The sequence below is a fragment of the Podarcis melisellensis genome, assembly GCF_964234715.1.
Source record: "Podarcis melisellensis genome assembly, chromosome: 11".
NCBI lineage: Eukaryota > Metazoa > Chordata > Lepidosauria > Squamata > Lacertidae > Podarcis > Podarcis melisellensis.
Window position 1 is genome coordinate 5,926,547 of NC_138543.1, and position 25,739 is coordinate 5,952,285.

Consider the following 25,739-nt stretch of genomic DNA (forward strand, 5'->3'; position numbering starts at 1 on the left):
ACATTCATATTTGATACAGTACCTCACATCACAAGACACTCTGGACATGCTTCGTCTCCTGTGCTGGCCAATCACATCTCTGGGCGGCACAGCCAATCACCTCTATGCCCCATTCCTGTCTCCAGGAGTGGAGAATTTCAATGGGAGTACCAGGGAACCCCCTCTCAACCTCCATGTCGATTTTGTTTCTTGGGGAATTTACTCTCGTCAGTCCAAGTCCCTCAGAAACACCCTGGCAGTGCCTCAGCGTTGGGGCAGAGCTAGCGGGAGCCTCCCCACCCAATCAGGTGCATGTCTTTGCAAGCCTGTGTTCCATCCAATCCAATCCAAATTCAGGATATTGCCAGATATAAGACTTTTTATTTTGTTTCCCCCCCTATTTATCAGTATTATGCTTATATCCATTCCGCCTTTCATCCAAGGAGCTGAAAGTAGCATACATGGGTTGTCTTTCGCCTCATGCTTTCCTCACAGTAGCCCTGCGAAGCAGTTTAGGCTGAGAGACAATGACTGGTGCAATGTCACACAGGGAGGGAGTTTCACGGCTGATTTTAACCCTTGACTCCCAGGTCTCAGTCCACTTTATATCTCTCCATTCCACATTTGGGGTGGTGAGGAATGCACAATATTTCCCCATAGATCTGTTCCCCTGTTAACAGTCCTGTGTGGCACTTTTAAGATGAACCAATTCAGGCTGCAATCCTATGCATACCTATCAGGGAGCGAAGTCATGGAATCCAGTGTGGTTTACTTCTAAGAAATGCATAGCTTCTTTGGCATGAACCCACACAAGAAATTGAAAATTTAGTGAAGTACTATTTCTAAGACTATAATGCCAAAGTGTCCACAGTAGCAAGGGATGGGGATGGGGGGAAAACCCCCAACAACCTGGCTATTCCTCTAGTGGTCTAGTAGGTCTAGTGGGCATCAGCTGCCACTGCTCTGAATAACCACACAGGCCAGAAAATAAAGAAGTAGAAGCTCTCAAAATCTACATGCAAAAGCCACGAATGGCATGGAATGCACAGCCATGTTTACATGCAAGTACAGATTCCCATTTTAATGTTTCCTAAAAATTAAATAATCTTCAGATCATACTAAAATTAGAAACAGGAATTCCTATCTTCACAGGAGAGGTTTTCAGATTAAAAACAAATCAAAACAAGGACATATTTTCTTTATTCCACCCAAGTACTAAATTCCTCCTCAGCAGTCTGGTGAGGCAAAGTTCTAGGAAAAGAAAAGCAGATCTTGCCAATTGCTTCTAACATGCCAACGAAATGGCATGCACTAGTAATAAAAACAGTGTGAAAATGCTATTGGTGATTGTATTTTGAACATCCTTATCAGCAGCTGGCTGTAACCTTTCTGGAAAATTCCACGTACCTTCCCCTGTGGAACTGTCATGTGTTGACAAAAGGTAAACAGAATGAGCTCTGGCTGATTTAGACTTAGTTATGCCGTCGGACATTACTTACGGTTTTCCTCCAGGGATTCCAGTCAGATTTGGAGGGATGCCGGGTACTCTCATATGAGGAGGAGGATCAAATCCAACCTGATAATGAGCAAATAGATGCCTCAAAACTCGCTGACCATTTAGAAAACACACTTTCCCCATTGGCTGCACCAGAACAAAAAGCATTTGCATTCCATAGCCACTGAGCATGCTCAGCCTTCGCTGGGCTGTTCTGCAAATCTCCTGCCCCTCCTTCTGTTTTTGTTTTTGTTTTGTGCAAACTTGCTTATACTTCTCCCTTCTGCATGGCTGCTGCCATTTTGGCTGCATAAGCAATGGCTCTCACAGCATGTAGCTCAAGAAAGACAGGCATTGATTTTATACCTCATGTGAATGTAACAATGAAATGGCTTGTTCAAAACCCACGTTAACCAGACATGTGGGCCTGTTTATCATTGGCCAAGGTAAATAGGTAAATTATATTCGTGCATGCCTCATTTTGTAGGCAAATCATGCATACAACGAAGTACATCGAAGCCTTGATCAACTTTACTGTATTGATTTTATCTGCAGTAAATATCAACACATTTGAATTTATAATTCCTTTATAGTGATAATGAGAATGTGGATTTTTGTTATAAACAAAACAATTTAATAATGAATTATATTGTGCACCACAAAAAGTAAGTGTGTGTGTTCAAAGGTTATAGACAAGACATATGTCTAAAGCACGTTTCTGAAGGCCTTGAAAAACCACATATTGGCTTCATTTGGACATAATGAGAGATCTGTAGTGAGTTTGGAACATTTGTGCTTCCCCTTCTTCCTCTGGTGTGGCATGAGATGTTTGGAAGCTTTCTCTTTTTCTAGACTTAACTGCAGTTTGCTATGTCATCCGAACCTTGACCAACAGTGGTTGTGGTTGATAGTCAGTTGAAGCAAGCCAATGTCTAGTCAAAGTTTATGACAGCGGACGGCAGATGCAAGTCATAGACTATATGGAACTGGCAGAAATGACCGGCAGAATCCGAGATCAAGGAGAAGAGCAGGTGGAAGAGGACTGGAAGAAGTTTAAAGTTTATCTACAAAAACATTGTAAAATTTATGAATGTTAAGGGCATTGTAAATGAAATGAAGGGGTTCCAGTGATTAAGATAAATAAGAGTATAAAGGTAAAGATAAAAAATGAATTTGAATAATATGATAATTGCTGAACTAATTTTAAATTGGAATACATGAAAGGAAAGCGGGTGGAAGCAAGGAAAATAAGATTTGGAAGGCTATTAATTCGAAACAGAGTTTGTTTTTAATCTTGAATTGTCTTTGTTATGTTTTTTATTGTCGTTTTTGTGTGTGTCTTTTGTTGGTATTTTTTGTTGTGTGCGTTTGTTGGTTTTTGTGATTTGGGTTGTTTTTATTGTTGTTAATTTTTGTGAAATTTAATAAAATATCATTTAAAAAAAAGTTTATGACAGAGGACACCAATCAAATGCCTGTGGGTGCCATTATGCTCATGACGACTTCCAGAGGTGTCCCAGACTCTTCTTCTTCTTCTTCTTCTTCTTCTTATTATTATTATTATTATTATTATTATTATTATTATTATACTGGGACATGGGTGGCACTGTGGTCTAAACCACTGAGCTTACGGCTTGTCAGTCGGAAGGTCAGTGGTTCGAATCCCCATGATGGGGTGAGCTCCCGTTGTTCAGTCCCAGCTCCTGCCAACCTAGCAGTTTGAAAGCACGTCAAAGTGCAAGTAGATAAATAGGTACTGCTCTGGCGTTCCAGGTAAACAGCGTTCCCATGCACTGCTCTGGTTTCGCCAGAAGCAGCTTAGTCATGCTGGCCACATGACCCGGAAAAACTGTCTGTGGACAAACGTTGGCTCCCTCAGCCAGTAAAGCGAGATGAGCATCGCAACCCCAGAGTCGTTCACGACTGGACTTAACTGTCAGGTGTCCTTTACCTTTACTTTTTTACTACCACTACTACTACTAAAAATAAGTCTCTAACCCTTGTAGAAAGCAGGTTATGGGGCAAAATGTGCAGGTACCGTCTAAGTGATTTCTGTGAAAGGAGAGTGGTATAGCTGCATTGTATACTTTTCCTGGAACTGAGGGACGCTCTCTGTTATTATCAGACGGAACAGAATCAGTGTGCATGTAAGTGAGAAATCAGCTGACACACAGCTGACTTACCATGGTAAACCTAAGGTTGCTGGGGGAATAACAGTCTCTCTAATTTTGTGTTATACCATGCTCCACATGGGAGCCATTTCATGTTATGCCACACCCTCTCTATGGTAGCAATTTTGTGGCTGCTGCCTTCAGCACACTCTCAAAATTCAAAATGCATCCATTAGTCCAAAAGAGTTGGCATTCTCTGGTTTATGAAGTCCACTTGTTTCAACTAACCACAATCAAGACTAACCTTAGTTTAAGGTTTGGATGATAGCTGAGGAAGCAGAATCTTTCCATCTCTGTGTCATTGCTGTGATGGAGGAGCCCAGGAAGGAGCTCTTGAGCCGAAGATTTGCGCACACTCATAAAAACTAAGCTACAGTTTAATGCTGCACCTGAACGTAGCCACAATTTCACACAAATCTCACCACATGATGAAATTGATCCACATACTGAGGAATTTGGAATACTAGGGTCTCAAAAAGCCAAGACAATACGTGATAGGTGTGTGCTTCTATGATATATCACTTCCATTACAGAACAGTCTACAAGGAGGAGGACCCTCTATTTCAGGGATGGAGAAGCTGTTGCCTTCCATGTATTTGTTGGACTACAACTCCCATCATCTATGATGGCTGGAGCTAATGGGAGCTGAACAACTTCTGGAGAGCTACAGGTTTCCCATCTTTGCTCTATTTCAATGATACAAAAACAGAAACAGAAAAATAAAACCCTGTATGCAACAAAATGAATGTCAGATACTCACTAAGTGTATATATCTTCTTCCCCAAGAGAATAATCAAGTGCTCAGCAAACCAATGAAACAATTTTATGGTTTCAAGCTACCTTTTAATGGAGCAAGGCAATGAAGGCTGCTTTCAAAAACTAGACAGCATGCATAAATAGGACAGATACACCCTTCACTTTTTTAAATAAGGGGGAAAGTAGTTTCAGCTGCTCCTGCCATGAGCCACACAGCAGAGCAGTAAAGTCTCTGGTGCTGTTATATCCCAGGAGCTTGACAATGCCAGATGTTGCATAGAGGTTTCTCTCGGTGAGCCCTGCCCCCACCCAGTTCAGTTTGCAAGCCTACCATAGGGGATCGCCCATAGGCAACCACAGCAGCTGCGGCTGCAGCAGCACTCATCTGCGGGGACATGTTGTGTAGGCTGGCATAGGCTGCTCCTGGGCTGGTCAGCTCTCCATTCATGCCAGCATGTGGTACCATTCCAAACGGAGCAGGGTACGGTCCGGGAACAGCAAGAGGTGTCCTCAAGCCAGCAGCTGCAGCACAATAAGAAGACATATTGATGCTCAGGACAGTTTCCTTTGTCATCCCTCTTCACAGAAAGCAACAGGCACCCTGGAATTCCACATGGGTGCTTCTTCCACAAAACCCAAACTATTGTGTCCACAGCGCTAGCTGTGCTTAACATCATCTCCAAATTGCAGCTGTGCAGACCAGAACCTGCATATTTATGGATTCCAGAAACATGGGAGCAGAGGGGGCTGTAGCCCTCACCCCAAGGTTGGCCAGGGTAGTGGTGCCTAAGCCGTGTCCCCAGCAATGATCGGGGGGCGGAGGAGATGGCTGCTATAGTAAAAGGGGACTGACAGGTAGAAGTGAGGGGAGGGTACAGCCTCCTTCTTCTCTGAAGCAAATAATATGCTTTAGAGTGTTCCATAGTTGAATTCCGTTAAGTGCTCTATAATTTTAACTTTGATCAATTACTAGTTCTCAAAAAAAATTATTATAGAACTGTGCATACGATTGTGATAAACCCATTTCAACAATACTGAATGTGATAGCTTTTAACATTTGCCCATTAAAGAAGCAGATGTAAAGAGGCACATGAAAATGTAGATAATATTCATCACATCCTGCCTGCCTGCAGCACTCTCTCACACACTCCCCACACCCCATGAGAAACACTTCCAGAGGTCGCTGGGCATATTTCTTTCGAGACTGGGCATAATTTATAACATTTGGTGCTGCAACCGACTGCAGTTAGCACGCAGATGCACATGGTGCCGTTCTGTGTTTGTCATTATGCGCACTTCAACAAACATTAGCTGTCTCAGTCTCAAATATGGGATAATAGTTTCAGAAAGGAACTAGCACTTGGAATAATGATCAGAAATTCAAACTATGTTAGTATTTCAGAAGGCAGCAGCATGCAAACACATCAGAAACAGAGAGAGACAGACACAAGCTAGGGGAGCTATTAAGACATCATTCTTCTTGATAGTGATTATAAGTATTCATGAAGGAAACAACATCAAAAGAGGTTTGTGTTACCTGCTTGGTTGACCAGAGGGTCCATTGATGGAGGTTTGCCAAGGCCTGGACGAAGGCCTGGAGTGGCACTGGTGCCCGGGGTTGGCACATCACTTCGTGGGGTTGGTGTGCTGGACTTCAGAACCGGTGTGCTGCCTTTTTCATGCTGGCATCAAGAAACATTGCTTTTTATCCAGGCCATGTTACACAATTGATCACAACAGCAACTGAGATGCTGAGTGCTACCTGCCTAATTCTCTAGACTTATTTTCCTAAATTCCAAGGAACATTAGCAGCATTTATGCTGTATGTGAAAACGAGAGCTTTTAAATTAGGATTTAAACATCAGAGGGAGAGAGAGAAGACCAATTTAAATCATTGATATAAATCAAGATTCCAATTTGAAAATTCACATTACCTGTATAGCATACTAACTGGTTGCCATAACAATAAAAACGAAATGGTTTGCAACTAAATAGAGGTTGGGACCGAAAAGTGATATATAAATAAAACATAAGAGATATAAATAAAACATAACATAACATTTAGAAAATCTAGGAGAATAGTCACACAAAAATCTAAAAAGAAATCAATGCTGCTTTGTCTGGTTGGGAGTCAAAATATTCATACATTTGGTTAACTGATCAGTTCAAATAATTGAAAGGTATTAAATTAGTTTACAACATCACCCATGTACAGAAGGGTCACGGGATGATGCTAATGACAGAAGATCACACTGCTTAGATCCTAATGCCTAAAATGTGTGTCTAAATATTGAATACTTTCTCAGATTAATCCAAAGGTCCTAGAGACAAATGTGTGTTTGACAATCTGTTGAGAGCTGCAGCCTAGAAAACTTAACTGTTTTGACTTTCAACAAATGAATTTGACAGAATTGCAATCCATATCTCAGTGAACTGAAAGGGCAAAATTCTCACTGATCTTGAGAGAGCTGGGTTTAAGCAAATGTTTGATTAGAAGGCATTTCATTTATTAGTTGCACAACCACCTTATGGTTTCTTAGGTGGTGGCTCACTCCCCCAAGCTAACACCACCCCCTGACATGTACCATTTACACATGAAGTTGAAATAGATAATTATTAGGCATCCAAATATACAGCAGTGGTCAGGCCAGAGGGGCAACACTCACCAAACCAATTTCTTTGGATTTCATGGAAGTAGAACTTCCGGATGAGGCAGTGGATGCTGGGCTGCTAGAAGCATCTTTCTTCAAGAGGCGGTTCTTGTCTATACCGTTCTCACGTGGTGAATGAGCAGGACTTGCCCGTGGAGATGAAGGATCCTGGATGGTTTGCGGGCAAGGCAAAGGCAATAGCAAGCACTGAATTAAAAAGTTCCTGATCCAGGGCTGCCTTCAGATGACTTCTAAAAGCTGTATAGTTATTTACCTCCTTGACATCTGATGGGAGGGTGTAATACAAAGAGGGCACCCCTACTGAGAAGGCCCTCTGCCTAATACCCTGTAGCTTCACTTGCATGTCGAGGTCCCCAGGGCCACCCCAATAACTCACACATCACACCAAATTTTTTGTTTAAGGTTTTTGGCATAATTTTGGCCACAGCTTTATTAAAATACAAACATGTGAGTGGTTGCTTAGGCATTGGTTGCAACTATCTGCCCCCCACCATGGGGGACAGACTGACATTCCGCACGATGCGAAAGTCAGAATAGGGGAATACACTTGGGGGTAGCGACGGAGCAGGGAACCTGCCCTCAGCCCTCCCCAAATGCAGCCAGGACCTCTTGCAGTGGCCCGAGCCCCCTTGACAGAGTGGACAAGCAATAGTTAGCCCCCAATTCCTTTAACAGAATCCCTTGCAGCAGCAACATTAGAGGGGCAGGCACAGCCAATCCATGCCCCTCAACCAACCAAACCATAAACCAATACCTAACCGCAACCTTACAAGTTGTGACAATTTGCTACGCAGTAGGCAAAAACCAAATGGCCCCAGCCAATCAGCCAGATGGACAAAATTCCTACCAAGACCCTGCCCCAAGAGCAGACGACCCCATGACAGGCACAGCAAGGTCAAAGCGAACAACCCTAAATATAGGGGGGCAGGCGGGAAATCCAATGCATGGGCGAAAAGAGGAAGCCCTAGCCTCGTACAAGCATTTCTGGCTGTCAATCAACAAATAGCAACATTAACTCTTTCCCAACCACAAGGGAAGCCCAATCGCATCAGTGGCCAACGATCAATTAGCCCGCCCCACAACTTTGGGGTGTCCTGGCGGCCCCCACCGCAACACGTGTTCTCCATGATGGAGAACACGCTTTCTCGCAGTGAGGGAACCGCCAGGAGGCCCTCAGATTAAGAACTCCAAGCCATCCATGACTTGTGGTGAAAGTATTCTGGCCTCTGCATGGAAAATCACTACTATTGTGCCTCACTCCCCTGTGCCTATCCAAGAGTGACCACAGGGAGGACTACTGTAGCTCAGATATTCAACCAGAGATAAGCAAAAGTAATCCACAACTTTCAGAAACATGGTGCAGTGCCTTGGGAAAAAACCCCACTTCCAATTATATACATTCCAATGCAAAGCAACTTACCTCATTGGACACATCCACGACTAAGTTGTCGTCGCTTTTGTCCCCATCACTGTCCTAAATTTGAAAACAAAGTATTTCTTTTTGGTCAGTACACTTTGCTATAGTATGTCTATTCACTTTAGCTGTAAAGACCAAACCTAAATACTGATCGAATACATTGTAAGCCCATGGCTTAAACAATACAAATAGAGATATAGAGATATAAATAGATATATAGAGAGAGAGGTTTTTTCCACACACAAAATGTTTAGGGGTACTCTCATTTTCCTGCTCATATTGAAATACTGTCCCTCAATGAGGCCAAACTTAGATTCACAAAATGTTTAGGGGTATGCGTATCCCTGCGTCCCCCCCCCCCCCAGAAAAAAGCACTGGATACAGAGAGAAAGAAGTGCATCTAGCATCTTCATTGTAGTTTCTGCTCTTTGCTGAGGGTGCCCCTCTTTAGCCAGCTTCTTTTGTTCTGCTAATTTCTGTCCTTGGTGGTGCTGCTACTGGGGGCTGCCTGGTTGGCACTGACCCATGACTTCAGCAGGTGGGGCTTTTCACAAATGGGGAGCCACCAAGAGAAGGCTCTGTCATGGGTAGAGATGGGAAGGCCTGGGGGGAAAAACAGAAAAAGGGGGGGCAGGCACCAGGTTTTTTCCATTTTTCCCCAAAGCCTTTTCCCCCAGAAAAGTTGGAAAAAAATATGTGTGGAATATTCAGAATATATCAAACTGCTTTTTTCAATTTTTCCAGAAAAAAATGGCTTTTGGGAAAAAAGGGGGGGGACATGGTTCCCTCCCCCAATTTTTCTGGTTTTTTTCCAGGCCATCCCATCTCTACCCATGACAGAGCCTTCTCGTTGGTGGTTCCCCATTTTTGAAAAGCCCCGCCTGATGAAGATTATCTGTCTTTCACCTTATTTTTAAAATGTATTTATTTGATTTTGATAAAGATACAAACAGTAGGCATAAATGTAATGCATCATTTTTAAAGAAAGTATAATAAATCAATATCGCTGATGTGTGGACATGGTCATTATAATAAGGTAATACAAAGAAATATATAGAAAGCAATACAGTTAACCAAGATCTGTGAATGTTAACCATAAGTTAATATGCATTTGAAAAGATATAAAATTGTTTTCTTTATTGCATGCATTTTTTTAAAAAGGTACCATATACCACCAGAGTTGTCTGTTTCATTTCCTTTTCCAAATGTTTTCATCTTGTATGTTAACTTTTCCACTGGGGCACTGGACCACATTTTTTGATACCATGCAGTGTCTCCCTCATTACTGACTTCCAAGAGAAATTTAAAAATATTCCTGTTTACCCAAGCACTTGATGACCATATGTTACTATTCCTGGCAACCTTGAAATCATTGGCTGATAAATGTGTTTTTTAAAACATTTTCAAAGAATGTATTAATTTGTTGTTATAATATTTTATGATATCAATGTTTGTTGTCATTGGCTTCTTTGGGAAGATTATAAACTGAATTACTATTAGTAATCATTATTGTTCCGGGATGCTTTTATGTGGAATGATTTCACTTCTTCTCATAACTGTATAAACTGTTTTATTCGTTTTTTGTTGTAGGAGTACATCATAGCAACCTTTCCTCAGACCTTATGGTGAATGACAGGTAAGAAATGAATGGATGGATGGATGGATCATAACCAGATAAAAAGAGAACATCAATTTCTGTACAAAAATAAAAACATACTGTACCTGACAAATGTGCTAGATCAGAGTGGCCAACTCCCAAGAGACTGCGATCTACTCACAGTTAAAAACTGGCAGTGATCTACCCCCTTTTGGGGGTTCAGGTCAGTGATCTACTGGTAGATCTACCTGTTGGACGTGCCTGTGCTAGATAATCTGATATACAAAGTGGCACCTGATCTCCACTCTCCCATGAGTCTCTTTCTTTTGCTCTTCACCTGTAGGTTATACCATTCTGCTGTTTCTACTTTGGGAATCTCTCAAATGGTCTCCCATCCATGATAGAGCACACACTGCCAGACAGGCTTAGGTTTGGCAGCAGAACTACACTTCAGGCATTATCTGGGCTAAAGATATCCTACTGTTAGTATGGTTATCAAGGATCACAGAAGCAAGGTCATTCATTAACAAGAAAAAGCCCAGTTCAGACATAATGGCAGCCTTAATGACAGCACTCTTGGAATGATGAGAGCTGCAGGTATCCTGGCAACCTGACAGAATTCAGAGAAAAGGTGCTGAGAGTCCCAGAAGGTGGTGAGGAAAGGAAGGGAAAGAACCGCAATTCATAACTAATAAGATCAAAGTCTTGACATCCCTTTATGTGAAGCAAAAGTTAGGCTGCCAGTGTTCGCTCTTTCACATACATGACCATATGAAGCCCAGCTATGAGTTCCTCCATACATGCACAGTATCTGAAAGTAAGTTAATCATCGTTGACAGATTTACTTACATAGTGGCTCGAGTCCTTATCATCCACCTTTCTTTTTTTCATGTCATTGGAATAGTCAGGTCCATTCCTTCGTTTATCTGTGCTCCGCAGGCTATCGGGAACCAAGAGTGAGTTACTCTGTAAACACAAACACAAGGTCGTAGACATTTACCTTAAAGATCTCCTTGCACACATTTCCTAAGCTTGAAATAGGCACATGATACCCTTGCATTCATTTCCAGATAGCATTTCGCTATTCAAGTACATTAATTACATTTCCAGATAGTACTTTACAAACATAAAAACCTTAAAAGCAGATTCAGATACCCAAAAAGCAGCTGTTTTAGGAAATAGGTTTGTGCAAGTCACCTGAATCAAAGAGCTTGTTATTATATATAGTCTTATTCGAATGCTTTTTATGGGGAGAAATTCAGGGGCTATTTACTCATGAAAAATATTTCAGCCAAGCATAAAGCATTTGTGCTTCTGAAAAGGAGTTTGTCTTAATCTCCTCTTAATTTACAGTCTGCCTTAAAATTTGCATTGCTAATGGTTAATATATTACTCCTCCTTTAAGTGAAAGCCTGTGGAAAGGAGCAGATAGCAGGAGTGCCAGCTCTGTTTAGATCTCAGCCAAACAGTTAAGAGTGGCTCCAGTTTGAGGGCCACCAACCTTTTGGTGACACGGGTGGCGCTGTGGGTAAAACCTCAGCGCCTAGGGCTTGCTGATTGCATGGTCAGTGGTTCAAATCCCCGCGGCGCGGTGAGCTCCCGTCTTTCGGTCCCAGCTCCTGCCCACCTAGCAGTTTGAAAGCACCCCTAAGTGTAAGTAGATAAATAGATACCGCTTTATAGCGAGAAGGTAAACGGCGTTTCCGTGTGCTGCGCTGGTGCTGGCTTGCCAGAGCAGCTTCGTCACGCTGGCCACGTGACCCGGAGGTGTCTCCGGACAGCGCTGGCCCCCGGCCTCTTAGGTGAGATGGGCGCACAACCCTAGAGTCGGACACGACTGGCCCGTGCGGGCAGGGGTACCTTTACCTTTTAACCTTTTTGGTGCACATTTGGAAACTGAAGAAAACCACAGGCATCAGGCACACGACCTCAAAATATATTTTGTTGACTACAACAGAATGCTTCTTTCAAGCCTATTTTGGGCAGGGCAGGTGGAAGAGGAATTTGTAGATACCTGTGGCTGCCATGTTGTTCTAGATAAATAGAAATTTGATATGCCTGCATCTCTCTGTACTCGGCAAAAAGATTTACGTAAGAAACTGGTATAACAGAGGTGGGAAACATGTGAACCTCCAGAGGACCTTCAGTTCCCAACACACTTAGCTAGTATGGCCAATAGTCAAGGATGCTAGGTGATGTAGTCCCACCAGGATCTGGAGGTCCACAGGAGGCAGTGGTTATTATTAAATTTGTGTACCAGCCTTCATCTGAAGACCACAGGGCAGTTCACAACAGGTTCCTACCTTTCAACTATCAAGCCATACAAGAAGAATATAATATGTCCTTCAGATTCATGAATCTTTCCTGTTTTATACTTTACTCCTATATTGCTTTGTTTTAAATATGCTGTACACCAATCAAGAATGTTTTGTATTTGCAGCTTATAAATTATTGTAAGTAAATAAACAAATGTAAGCTTTAATCTGCTTGTGTGTCATCCTACTGAGAGCAGACACAGAGAAATTAATGGACTTGAGTCCAATTATTTCAGTGTGTCTGCTCGGAGTATGACTAATGTTGGATATCACCCATAAGAATTATAAACTGATGAAACACAAAGCAGTACGAAGCGAAATGACCTTAGTGCCTAACTGATAAAACACACAAATGGTTGGTCTCAGCCAATTTACTGCTTAGCACTTCTTTAAAATAACAATAACAAAAAACAAAAAAAACCCACTTCCAACATAAAACTCAGAATGTGAAAGGAAGGCCAAAATACAAGAGCAAGAACTAATTGTGTCCACAATCTACAGGCTACTTTCTTTTAGATAATGCTAAGTACAAACTGTTGACCCAAAGGGGAAGAGAGGCATTTGAGATATTTCTGGGTCACATGATAATTTGACATGCCTCCAATTCTCATCTTCCCTCCAGCAAAAGCATTAAACATGTCACAATGGGTTCTTTTAAGTTCAGGATTAGCATATGCAAGAAGGGCAATTTGTTCAATGGTGTGTTAATGCCATGAACAATGCTGAATGAATGGTTGGTGGAGGGGGGAGAGAAGAGGGCTCTTTTCACAAAGACCTGACAAGCCTCATTTCTGAAAGTCATCTTTACAAGGAAGCATAATGCTAACATACTTTAACAAAAGGTATACAAAAAAAAAAAATTCTACCCGCACCACTACTTCAAAGAAAACTGTTATTCACATATTAATAATTACACCTGAAAGCAAAAAAAAGGTAATATTACTAAGCGCTTCTCCCCCCCCCACCAACCCCCCCTGAAGACAACCACCCTAGGAGCTTTGTAGTCCTCATACACCAATTCTTAACAGCAAGGAGAAAGGAAAACAAGACAAACAAGGGCACCTAAAGCAATCTGAACTTTCTTCAGCACTCCAAGAATCACACTTTAAAAGCAAGCTTCAACCCCTTTTATTTCTGACTATTCAAGCTCAACACACACTAGGGATCTTACACAAAGCATATGGGAGGGTCTAATGAAATCAAGTAAAAAGCAGCTCACAGTCATGTCTTTACCACAGTGTTCTGTGGCTGAAAAGGCAGGTTTGTAGGATCACTGAACTCATTAGCTTGAAATATACAAGGTTGGGTTTTTGTTTTCTACCCCCTGGGTGACTCAAGGAAACTAGGAAGGCTGAAGGGAGAAACTGGGAGCAAATATTAAGTTCCCATTTTTAAAGATCTTTTAATACCAAAACACAAACATCCACACATATACTTTACAGAACGTTGCTAGCAGACAGGTATGTTTGTTTGTGTATAAGAGAGAGAGAAAAGCTATAAGAACCACCAAATGTGTAGAGATCCATATTTCATGAATATTCACTGTCCCAAGACAGTATCTCAATATATTCCACCCAGGCTTCACCATTACAACTCAGTTCCAGCCCCCCTAAAATTTCCTTCTCTGTTAAAATATCAATTCTTATTTGCAGGTGCTTATGCTTTGAACATCTTCCCCAAAATGTTTTTTGTGCTGCCACCACTGGTTTCTTTAAACCTCAGATCTTTTCCCAAGTCTTCCATGAAGCATGTGGCTGAAATGGGCATTCTTATCACAAAGACTTGAAACCAATACCAAGTATGTTGAGGTGCATTTGCCCACCTCTGCACTGGCTAAAACTGGAAATAAGTGGGCCCTTCTTTGGGGGCAATGTGTAAACTATCACCCTAAGCCCAAGAGATGACACTAAATTCATGTTGAGCCTAGAAAGCCAAGATCCCGCTGTCATTGGGAGTCCTTTGTGATGACCTCAGAGGCATGTGGAGTGTTGAAAGAGCCTACACTGGGAAGGGTCCTGGGGGCACATGAGGGGCCCAAAATCCTCTTGGGAGGCCTGCGCCATTGGAGACATTTTGCAAGCATCTGGTGGATGGAAAACCCTTGACAGACCTCCTAATCTAGCAAAACATCTTGCATTATAAAAGAATGAAGCAGCTCACCATTATCACAGGACAATAGAGCTGAAAGGGGGAAAAGGGGACAACCTTACGAATTACGACATTCATGCCAGAATTTTGGCTTGGGAAATATGGAATTTGATCAGACAAAAATTCTGAAATTTTCAGAATTTCAGAACTTTCCAGAGAAAAAGGCTGTACTTCATTGGGAAGTTTTATATTGGCAGGGCCTCAGGCTCAAGATTAGATTGAAGCTCCAATGACAGTGCTAACCATACTGAGCTAGAAGGATCACTGGTCTGACTCAGTCTAAGGCAGATTTCTATTTACATTACAACAGGACCCCAACGACTTGTCCACTGATACAGCTCTGATTTTTTCACTGCTTCACAGAAAACAAACACTCTCAAAATGGCTGGCACTTTCTATTGATCTACAGTGCTTACCTTATGAAATTTTGAAAGCACATTAATTTTTAATATCATGCACTGCAATTTATAATACTAAGTATGGTTTGAAATCAATTTGGCATTGGTTACAAGACCATTCTCATAATCAGCATTTGCACCAGCACTATCTCTTGTAATGTTATCATAGCAATGCTGCTATAATTCCATAAGTAGTACAATACTGTGATTGAAAAAGTGGGGGGAAGAGACCGGAAGTTTCTCTTCAAATCAAGTGTTATAGAAATGTACTGACAGGTGTGACCAAGAATAAAGCTTTTTCTGAGGTGCTGCTCCACGTATGGAATATTCTGCCTAGAACTATTTGCTTGCCACCTGTTTCACTGACTGATGCCAAGTGTTTTATTTTCCCTGAGTATTTGATGCGTACTTATTGTCACTGCTTCCCTTTTAATCTGCATTTTACACTTTATGTTGGGAGCGTGTATTGAGATTTCTAATGTTTAGTGAGGAAGGGCCATAGCTCAGTGGCAGAACATATGCTTTGCATGCAGAAGGTCCCAGTTGAATTCCCTAGCATCTCCAGATAGATAGACTCAGAGAGAACCATTGAGATTTGCCACCATCAGTGCAGACAGTAGCGAGCAATTCGCTCATTCTCAAGTAGTTTTACTATTTGTAAACTGCCTTGGGTGAGCAATAGGAAAAGCAGGATAGGAAGGCTTTGAGTAAGATTGGCAGCAACATCTAGATGACTACTGGATTTGCATGCCTGTAGGCCTGCTGATCTTGTGTAGACCCCTCCAGAGGCAATTTTCAAGGTTCTCAATCCTACACATGGTGGCAGCTGCAGACAATCAGCTGGCTATGAGCAGGCAGTAGACATGTGGGTGTTCTGAGCAGCTGCCATGCTGGTCTTGAAACTCCACCTCAAGTTTGCTTGTTTGTTGGTTGGTTATTTGAATTTATATACTGCCCTATACCTGGAGGGGAAGCAAGCCCCCCCCCTCCCCAAGACTTTCAATTTTAAAGACTGATAATGTTATGAAGATAGTAATTCTTTTTAAAATAAAGGTTTTGGTCACAGGCAGCAAATGGGAAGAGAGATGGTGAATAAAATAGAACAATTTTTGTAAGAGTCTATGAGAGAAGCTGCTTTTGTACGGAAACCTGAGGTACCAAGAAGTCAAAATCCAGACCTTTTTCAGCAGCATCACCCAATTCTATCTTTTGAGCTTAGGTTGTGTGCTTTCACGTAATCTTGCCAGTGTTATGGATACACAATGGATCATGACTCAGTAGGATGTGAGATCATTCTCTGGAGTTTACCAAAGCAAAAGAATACAGAAATGTTTATGAAAAACAGACAATAAATCAAATCAAATACAGAGTGGAGCAACAGAGCTAGCAATGGGGGTGGGGAGGGGGGAAAGTGGGGGACACGTACCCAAATATCACTTCTGACAGGCTCAGTGATAATGTTCATTCAGAAGAAAGGAAATGTGTTTGCTAATTTTGCTATCTTTTTTATTGTGGTATGAATCTTATCTTGGAGGCAGAGTGGCAAAGATATTCAGTTCCACTCAAGTTGCTAGTGGTTTGCAACACACTGAAGTGAGTAATGAGAATAACTAACAGGAAAAAAATGGGATGGGGGGACTGTTTCACTTAGGAGCTTTATGCATTTCCTGCCAGAAGTACTTGCAGACTCACCAATACGTTTGTCCAAAGTTATCCTCCATCCACTGTGGTATAACTACTGGAGCAGTGGTCAGGTAGAAATGAGCTAACAGTTCAAACTTCTGGCAATATAGAAGTGAAATGTGCATCGCCAAAAGGAGGTCAATTGTGGGCAGGTTTTATCCCCACCCACCATCATCAAGATGCCTTCAGTCCTAGATTGCATTTTGCCTTAGCCCGAGGTCAGGGCTCCCTCACAGCACAGCAGTTAGAAATGGAAGTGGCAGTCATATGTATTTCCCTATATAGTGGGTTACTTTCCTTAATAGCGCTGTACTTCCACAGGAAATAACTTTGCATACATACAACCCATATTTTTGTTGACAGGTTATGGAGTCTTGACCACATTTGAGTGTTTTTTGTTAAATCAGCAGCTAAACTACAGCAGCAATTATTAATGTGGCTTGGTTGAGGTTTAATATTATTTATTTTGACCACTTTAGAATTCTAAAGGAGCACTGTACAAATCATTAAATGAAATTACGTAACTGTCATTTGCCTATGCTTCCAAAGCAAGCATCCTGATCTTTAGTATTTTCAAGAGTTTATTTTGTTGTAATTCTGCTTTAAGGAGTCTTGTGCACTTTGGTAGAAAGGTATGATGATAAAATTGATTGATATTATCTTCACCATCCCATTACAGCTGCCTGCAACGCAGGTGTGATACTTGCACCACTGATGTCTTTATATGTGATAGCAGCAAGACTTAGGCCTAACCTCCATACTTTAAATTCCACATTTCTGCTAAGTGAAAGCACAATGTGTCATATACTAACTGCGGAATTATACCTGTTATAGTTATAACTATTTTGTAGTAAAAACACAATGAAACAAAACAAAATGGGGAGGGTTTGAACTCCACTAGGTGACTGCTTCAGAAACACTTATTTTCCCCTATAGTGGAAAATCCCCAGTTTGAGAGCTTCACCCCTTTGCTCACAAATGCTGCCAATTTTTGCAGAAGTGTCCAAAGTTTAAAAATTCTGGAGTAGACAAAGCAGTATGATCGTTTCATTGAGTTATGCAATCTAAATTGATTGCATTTCTGTCAAATAATTGTTACCACCTTGCTAAGAGAAACATGAAACCAGTTTGTTTCATCTTAATTTCAGTAGACTAGACATTTTAATTGAGGATAATCCCAGCTTTCATGGTCAGAACCCAATTTATCAGGGATTAAGAACATGAAGTCTACATTATTTATCCAGATTGGCCTAAGTGATTAAATCAATTTTTTGAGTAATTCCACCACCACTCCAATTTTTTGGTGCTGTTACTCAAAGATTCATTTCTACTATAAAATCCAAGTGTAGCTTCTCCTTTGTTTGGGCCTACTCTGTTGAATGGGAATTACCATTAGTTTCAAGGGGCCTGACGCATTAAGTTAGTCCTATTGCAAACAAGATGAATAATTTAGTTACATCAAAACTCTTATTCTTTCAAGGAGCTCAGGGGTGGCCTTTGACCTCATTTTAACTGTGAGGTGTTTTAGGGTAAAAAGAAATTGCCCCAAACTTCCACATGAGCTTCATGGGTTTGAATATGGGATTTCCACACCCAAACCCAGCACTCTAGTAATTGCTATATCATACTGGCACTCAAGGATGCTAAGGCCCCTGTTGCTCTTCTGTCATTAAATTTAAATAGTTAAAACAGTGGGGAAAACTAAAAGGGAAATCTACACAAGGGAATGCAGATCCCACAACACTGTACTTTGTTCAGATGGATTTGCTTAGCTATACTCCCTTCTCCACTTGAGACCCTTTCTGGCCTGGGGAGCCAAATGAAGGCCTCTGAAGTATGGAAGGGAGTCAAACTGTAAATAAATTTATAAGAATGTGCATGTGTGCACACCCACGCTTGACTATAATTATGCTAAATATTAAGTAGAGAAAAATGTATGCTGATGAATGCCGGGATGGCAAAATGTTTGCACCCAGAATAACCAATATTTACTCATCATGAAATTCTAGTTCCTCTCTTTTCTCAAAGAGGAGCTCAGACTTGCCCCATGAATGCTTCTGTAAGAGTTACAGTCTTTCAATAGCTGCTAGTATTTGATTATTTATGAATGACAGGTGATGGGTGTTAATAAAGGTGGACACTGTTGCTTCAGCAAGTCATTCTTCATCTTACTTGCAAGTTCTTTGCCTTAACAGTTTTAAGCACAGCAATTGTGCCGGGGAGGGGAGTGCTACTGTGTTGCACGCACAGAGAGCTGAATACTAGGCCTCTAGTGACCAAGAGGCATCCAGGATCACTTCCAGACTACACTCCCAGGGGGAATGTGACCCCTTCCAAAGCAGGCAGCTCACCAGTTATCTGGATTTGAGGTTTCAGTCAGTTTGTTGGCCCTCATCCAGCCCACCACCAAGTCCTAACAGTGGTCCAGGGCTTGCACAACCCCTCCCAGCTCAGATGGACACCACCAGTGTACTTATCTAAGAATACTTGCAGTCATCTTCCTTAGAAAGGGGGCATTTGCAAAAAGGCTGTAGCTCAGTGGCATAGTTTTGGTATTAGAGATAGTGCCTAACATACAACTATCTTAAGGTTTCATTCCAGAGAGAGGTTTGACAGCCTTCTTCACAATGGATCCTGGAGAGGGCGGAAGACAGGTTGGTCTCTGGCTGGCAATTAAGAGTAGTTGCTAAAGTAGGGTTGTTTATTGCCCGATTGTGTCTGCCTTTGGACATAATCATGGTAAGATATTTTGGTTTTTAAAAAGGATGTGCTGCCCCTGGGATTGAGGGTTTAGGAGTTCCTGAGAAGAGACACTATTTTCTACTAGTTCCATTAGAAGCTTATCAAGGAGGCCCTAAACAGGTGGGCAGTGGATGAGGGGGTCTAATGTTCCAACATCTGAGCCAAAGCAGCCTTGGCTAGTACATCGCTTGACATGACACAGGCTGAGAGTCTGCCATATACGCAGCCATAAGAGAGATTACGAATAGGGTTAATCTTTTTATCCCCCTGAATTTGATCTCTAAGCTCATCCAGTCCTGGCAGAGTAGGAGCTTACGCCTGAAGCCTTAAGGGCTGTAGCTGAGGCATCAACATCTCTCTTCAATGTGTTTTCTAACTTGCAGTCAATGTGGTATTTATTATCTGCAGCAGTAAGGCAGGCTGCAGCATTAGACAAAGCCACAACCACAGTCTCTTCCCTGGGAGAAGAAAACAAGTCTTCTCTCTCATTAGAGAAGGGGTTGAAGCTTAAGCGAGATTCTGTTTACATTAAGAGACATAATTGGCTCCTGCCACTCGTTTTTGAGTGCGTGTTCAAAGACAGCTTGTGGCAGCACCAGCAGATTCTTGGCATAAAGTAGACTTGATGTAGGATCAGGTGCTACTGTAGTCAACCCTGTTTTGAAGTGGAAAGAGGAAATAGTCAGGCCCGCTAGGGCTGCCATATTTTGAAGAGCGTAAAAGAGGACACATTTGCCAACTTCTGCTTTCAACTATGGATCACTATGACGACTCTACCCATGAAAAAGAGGACGGGTCCTGGAAAAAGAAGACATATGGCAACTCTCTGTAGAGGAGTCAAAAGTCTAGTGCTGCCTCAGCCAATGGAAGGGGGGCAGGTTAATTAATTAAATAATAATAATAATAATAATAATAATAATAATAATAATAATAATTTATTTATACCCCGCCCATCTGGCTGGCTTTCCTCAGCCCCTCTGGGTGGCTTCCAATAAAACACTAAAATACAATAACCTATTAAACATGAAAAGCTTCCCTAAACAGGGCTGCCTTCAGATGTCTTCTAAAAGTTTGGTAGTTATTTTTCTCTTTGACATCTGGTGGGAGGGTGTTCCACAGGGTGGGTGCCACTACCGAGAAGGCCCTCTGCCTGGTTCCCTTTAAGTTGGCTTCTCGCAGCAAGGGAACCGCCAGAAGGCCCTCAGCACTGGACCTCAGTGTCTGGGCAGAACGAAGGCCAGGAGAATGAGATATCATTTAGAGCAGCCTTCTCCAACCCTCTCTCTTCTCCCCACCCCACCCCACATTTCCTGGACTACATCCCCCTACAGCATAGCTAATGGTCACAGATGATGTAAAATCCAAACATCTGTAGACTAAAGGCTGGAGAAGGCCATACTAGAAAGTATACTCTTACAAGGATGGAGGGCAATAGTAGAACCCACATTTTCAACTCTGAGGCCCCAGCATAAAATGAACCCTCTAGCCTTCCTCAGCCCTCCAGATGTTTTTGGCCTACAACTCTTTGGCCAGATGTTTTTGGCCATGATCCCTAGCTAGCAGGACCAGTGGTCAGGGATGATGGGAACTGCAGTCTCAAAACATCTGGAGGGCCGAGGTTGAGGAAGCTTGCTCTAGGCTAAAGTCCACATTTATTTAAAGAGTTTGCATGCTGCTTTTAAAGCAAAAAATTCTTGCCAAACAACAAGCCACTTAAACATAAAAAAATTAAAACCACAAAATATCATAAAACATCTCAAAATGTATTAAAAACTATTATGAAAAGCCAAAAGACCAACATATATCCAACAGAATCAGGAATCATTATCAAAGTCAGGGAATAAAATTGGGGAGTTCTGCAACTCAGAGCGACCTTGTGGCTGAAGGCAGTTGGACCTTAAGGCCTGTTTCAGACATGCAGAGTTTGGCGTTTGTCTGACATTGCATGCAATTGCAACCCACAATTGTAGGGCCACAGCTGAAATGGCAAGCACATGGAAGAGGGAAATCTTATTTCCTTTATAGGCAGGCATGTCTGCTGGGCTTCAGAAGCTGATAATAAAGGACAGGAATGTTGGTACTGTAAACCCCCAGCCCCCGAACTATCGAACTATGAGGGGCAGTAGTTGATGATGAAGGGAAGGGTGTCAGTCATCATTTGATGCTGGTACAACTGGAGCATATTATCCTGAACAGATTGGGAGCCAAGCTTGCATGGAATCTGAGACTGTTAGGGGAAGCTATTAAGAAGGTTCCATATTTCATCTTTGGCAGAGTTCATGGCTTGTAGGGCCATATTCAGATGCCACACTAAACCAAAGTCAGCAAAACAGAAATGAACTGCAGAAAGTCTCAGGTTCACATGCTTCTCCCTCTAATCTCTTCTTCTGATGCAGCTGCAAGGAGTTTAGACACAACCATTTTTAATCATTTATTTTTCTGTTGCCCAAACCAATGATTTGTTTGCCCAAACCAATGATCTGTTGCCCAAACCAACTTTAAAAGATGAGTCACCAAAGTGGTTTGCTTAAACAAATCATGGTTAATGGCAACCATGGTTTCAGATTTGGATGCAAAGCTAAACTGTGGTTAATAGAAAACTAACTAACTAACTAACTAACTAAATAAATATTTATAGCCTGCCCATCTGGCTGGGTTTCCCCAGCTACTCTGGGTGGCTCCCAACAGAATATCAAAAACATGATAAAACACCAAACATGAAAAACTTCCCTAAACAGGGCTGCCTTCAGATGTCTTCTAAAAGTCAGATAGTTGTTTATTTCCTTGACATCTGATGGGAGGGCATTTCACAGGGCGGGCGCCACTACCTAGAAGGCCCTCTGTCTTGTTCCCTGTAACCTCACATCTTGCAGTGAGGGAACTGCCAGAAGGCCCTCGGAGTTGGACCTCAGTGTCAGGCAGAACGATGGGAGTTGGAGACGCTCCTTCCGGTATACTGGGCCGAGGCTGTTTAGGTGAAAGTTCCCAACTCCTCCTTGCAGCTGCTCCGGGGAGGTGGGAGGCTGTGTGAGCCCAGGGTTCACTGCAGCTCATTCTCATTGTGCTAAATTATGTCTTGGTATGATGTACCAAGTTTATTGGTCCTATTGTAGGGGGTGTCTATTAGGATTCCCTTCAATGCATTCAGAAATGTAGTTCCTAGCCAGATAGGAAAAACTACTCCAGCAGTTTGACAGTCCAGGTCCTGCAATGGTTCTTACTGTCCACTATAATATATACTTGCAGCTAAATCAGGAAAACCCACCTCCTCTCTTTTTCAGGAACAGCTCCAAAAGTGTGATGGCAGGAAGAGTAAATCAGCATACTTACAGTGGAATAAAATGTCTGTCATGCAGAGATGAACACCAAGGTAATATTTGAGGTATTATTAGAGAATACAGAGTACATTTGCTTTACATTCTCCAATTAAGCAGAGTTTGTTTTTTGCTCACACTTGTGAGCATAACCCTTCTTTATTGCTGAAGCAATCTGATTCCCATTCCAATATACTTTTTAAAATGGCAAGAAATAATGTATTTGGTTGAATTCAAAGTGTCCTTCCACGTGTGGGTGGAGGAACTGTGTTACACCCTGTGCTAGAGTTCTGTAGAAGAGAAGTAACTAAATCCAAGATTTCGTTTTTTCTGCCTGCGCAAATGCTCATGGAAGCACAGAACTTCTAAGTAACCAACTTATATAGGGCACTAGCAAATATTTCACTGACTTCTTTCCCAGACTGTTCTGGGAAAGAACAGTCCTTTGGAATAGCTTTTGGGAGGAAAGAAACAGCAGGGGGAATAGAGAAACTGGACCAATCATTCACCCTGCCTGCTGGTGGGACTCAGAATCCAGGCTATGTTTTATAGGACACACTTATGAAAGATTAAAAAGTGACCCCTTTAATATACAGTGAAGAGGTATTACGCTTTGAAGAAGCTAGTGTAAGTGGAAGAAGAAAAAGTAAAAGGACTGAAATTAGATCCTAAACCTCTATGACAAGGGTCAGCAAACTTTTTCAAGAGGGGTCCAGTCAACTGTCCCTCAGACCTTGTGGAGAGCCAGACCCACCCTCTCCCAAAGGAACCCCAACCCCGCCCCTGCCACCACTCACGCCGCCGCTGCCTCGCCTTCGGCAGCAATGGTGTCATCCTCTGTATCGGCGGGGCACAGAGTCCATGCCGCTGGCCTGGGCGGTGGAGTCAGCGAGGCCTTAGTTTGCTGACCCCTGCTCTATGACATGCACTGCCCACAAATGAAGGTAAGCATCTCACAGCTAGGAGAGGAAGTTGGAGAAGAGTTCTTACATCAGTGTTGTGTCTGAGCAGCTGAAACATACAAGTAGACTAGAGGACAGTGCAACGTACACTGAGGGTGATAAGTAAAATAAGAATTGTACAGTCATACCACGGGTTACAGACACTTCAGGTTGTGTTTTTTCAGGTTAGGTAAAGGTATAGGGACCCCTGACCATTAAGTCCAGTTGTGACCAACTCTGGGGTTGCGGCGCTCATCTCGCTTTATTGGCCGAGGGAGCCGGCGTACAGCTTCTGGGTCATGTGGCCAGTATGACTAAGCCGCTTCTGGTGAACCAGAGCAGCACACGGAAACGCTGTTTACCTTCTCGCTGGAGCAGTACCTATTTATCTACTTGCACTTTGACATGCTTTCGAACTGCTAGGTTGGCAGGAGCAGGGAGCTCACCCCATCGTGGGGATTCGAACCGCCGACCTTCTGATTGGCAAGTCCTAGGCTCTGTGATTTAACCCACAGCGCCACCCGCGTTACGGACTGCCAAAACCCGGAAGTACCGGAATGGGTTACTTCCGGGTTTAGGCAGTCGCACGTGCGCAGAAGCGCTAAATTGTGCTTTGCGCATGGGCAGAAGCGCCGAATCACAACCCGTGTGTGTGCAGGCGTGCCACTGCGGGTTGCGAACATGCATCCTGCATGGATCACATTCACAACCCGAGCGTCCACTGTACTGCAAAGGATTTTTTTTTTAACCAAAAACAAGCAGCAGTTTATTTCAACTGCAAATGAAACACAGTACCCTCTACAATTTCACAGGGATGGATGTGCTTCTGGGATGCATCCTGACCATGTGACAATGCTCCCTCACCTCTTGCACACAGTCTCTTGCACTCTTGCACTCCTACTATTGTGGGCAACATGTTTGCTCTTCCACCTTTGCCCAAGGCTTTGAAGCAAATGGCACGAATTTTTAGATGGCTCAATGACACACATGGAAAGGTTAAAGCAACCCAGTTATATTTCTTGGGGAATGTAACGAACTAAAGATGACCTCACAACTTTGGCAGATATCCCAAATGACTTCTCAAGACTTTCAAGTATCCGGAGGAAAGTCATAAGCAACCCCAACAGAATTTGTACTTCTAATACTCTAATGCACTTTTGAAGTTCCTGCACTCTAGTGTGGAATAAACTGGAAAAATATGAGAGGGGATGAGAAAGACATTCCTTTCACATCTTACAAAACAGTTTCGAATGTGTGAAAACCCTGGAAAATCTAGTTTCAAGGGACATCCCAAAATCAAATAAAAATTTATTTTAAAAAATGCCATCTACTGATTGTAGTATAGATATGCTGCACGACAGATATATTGTCTAAATTAGGCGTACACATGGCCAAAGAATCATGGTGGCCCCTGATACCAACAAAAAAGTTCTCTGATGAACCATGTGAGGGTGAGTAAGTGGTTTTTAAAATCAATAGAACACTTTTTTTGAAAAGCCTAAGAGTGACACTAGCAATACATTCCAAGTACAAGACAGATTAGATGGGAAATGTCTGATATACTAATCACAAAAGGAAAGGCAGATTAGATATGAAACATCTGATATGCTAATCAGATACTTAACACATATGTATATGAAAACAAAGTTAGAAAAACTACAAATCCCTGGTATGGCTAATGTGCAAGTTTTTAATCTCACCTGTTTTCACAAGTACACACATACGTAATGCAATTAATGCAGGCTTGAGCAGTTGCTATCCAAAACCAGATTAGTTTGTAGGGATATTATCAGAGCAGCTACAAAAGCTGTTCAATAGAAATTTTATTTTTATTATTCCAACAAAGCACTGCAGTATTCATACCACAGACACTATGCCCATTATCTAAACTAGGAGAGATGTAGCAAGTAAGCCCTACAGGGAAGAAAATGTGAATATCTGGCTATCTACTACTGTAGTAACTGAAAAATGTTAATGTTAGCAGGAATATTGGTACTTACTGTGCCCGCATCTCTGTCTGTTCCCGTAGTAACCAAGAAATGCACAGACATGCCCGTTCAGACACAGAGGCAAGAACAGAAATAAAAAAGGGGTGAAAATTAGAACACAAG

General features: G+C 42.2%; 1 protein-coding gene across 2 annotated transcripts in view; it reads right to left on the reverse strand.

Annotated features, from left to right (window-relative positions):
• The window catches only part of LOC309380517 (transducin-like enhancer protein 1), a 75,004-nt gene that overhangs the window by 15,005 nt on the left and 34,260 nt on the right, over window positions 1–25,739 (reverse strand). For both annotated transcript variants that reach the window (XM_081930544.1, XM_081930543.1), the window contains exons 8-14: window positions 25,629–25,645; window positions 10,937–11,053; window positions 8,494–8,547; window positions 7,068–7,220; window positions 5,939–6,083; window positions 4,733–4,923; window positions 1,479–1,555 (exon numbers count right to left, since the gene is read on the reverse strand). In XM_081930544.1, the coding sequence (XP_081786670.1) occupies window positions 1,479–1,555; window positions 4,733–4,923; window positions 5,939–6,083; window positions 7,068–7,220; window positions 8,494–8,547; window positions 10,937–11,053; window positions 25,629–25,645 (754 nt within the window). The remainder of the gene's footprint in view (window positions 1–1,478; window positions 1,556–4,732; window positions 4,924–5,938; window positions 6,084–7,067; window positions 7,221–8,493; window positions 8,548–10,936; window positions 11,054–25,628; window positions 25,646–25,739) is intronic.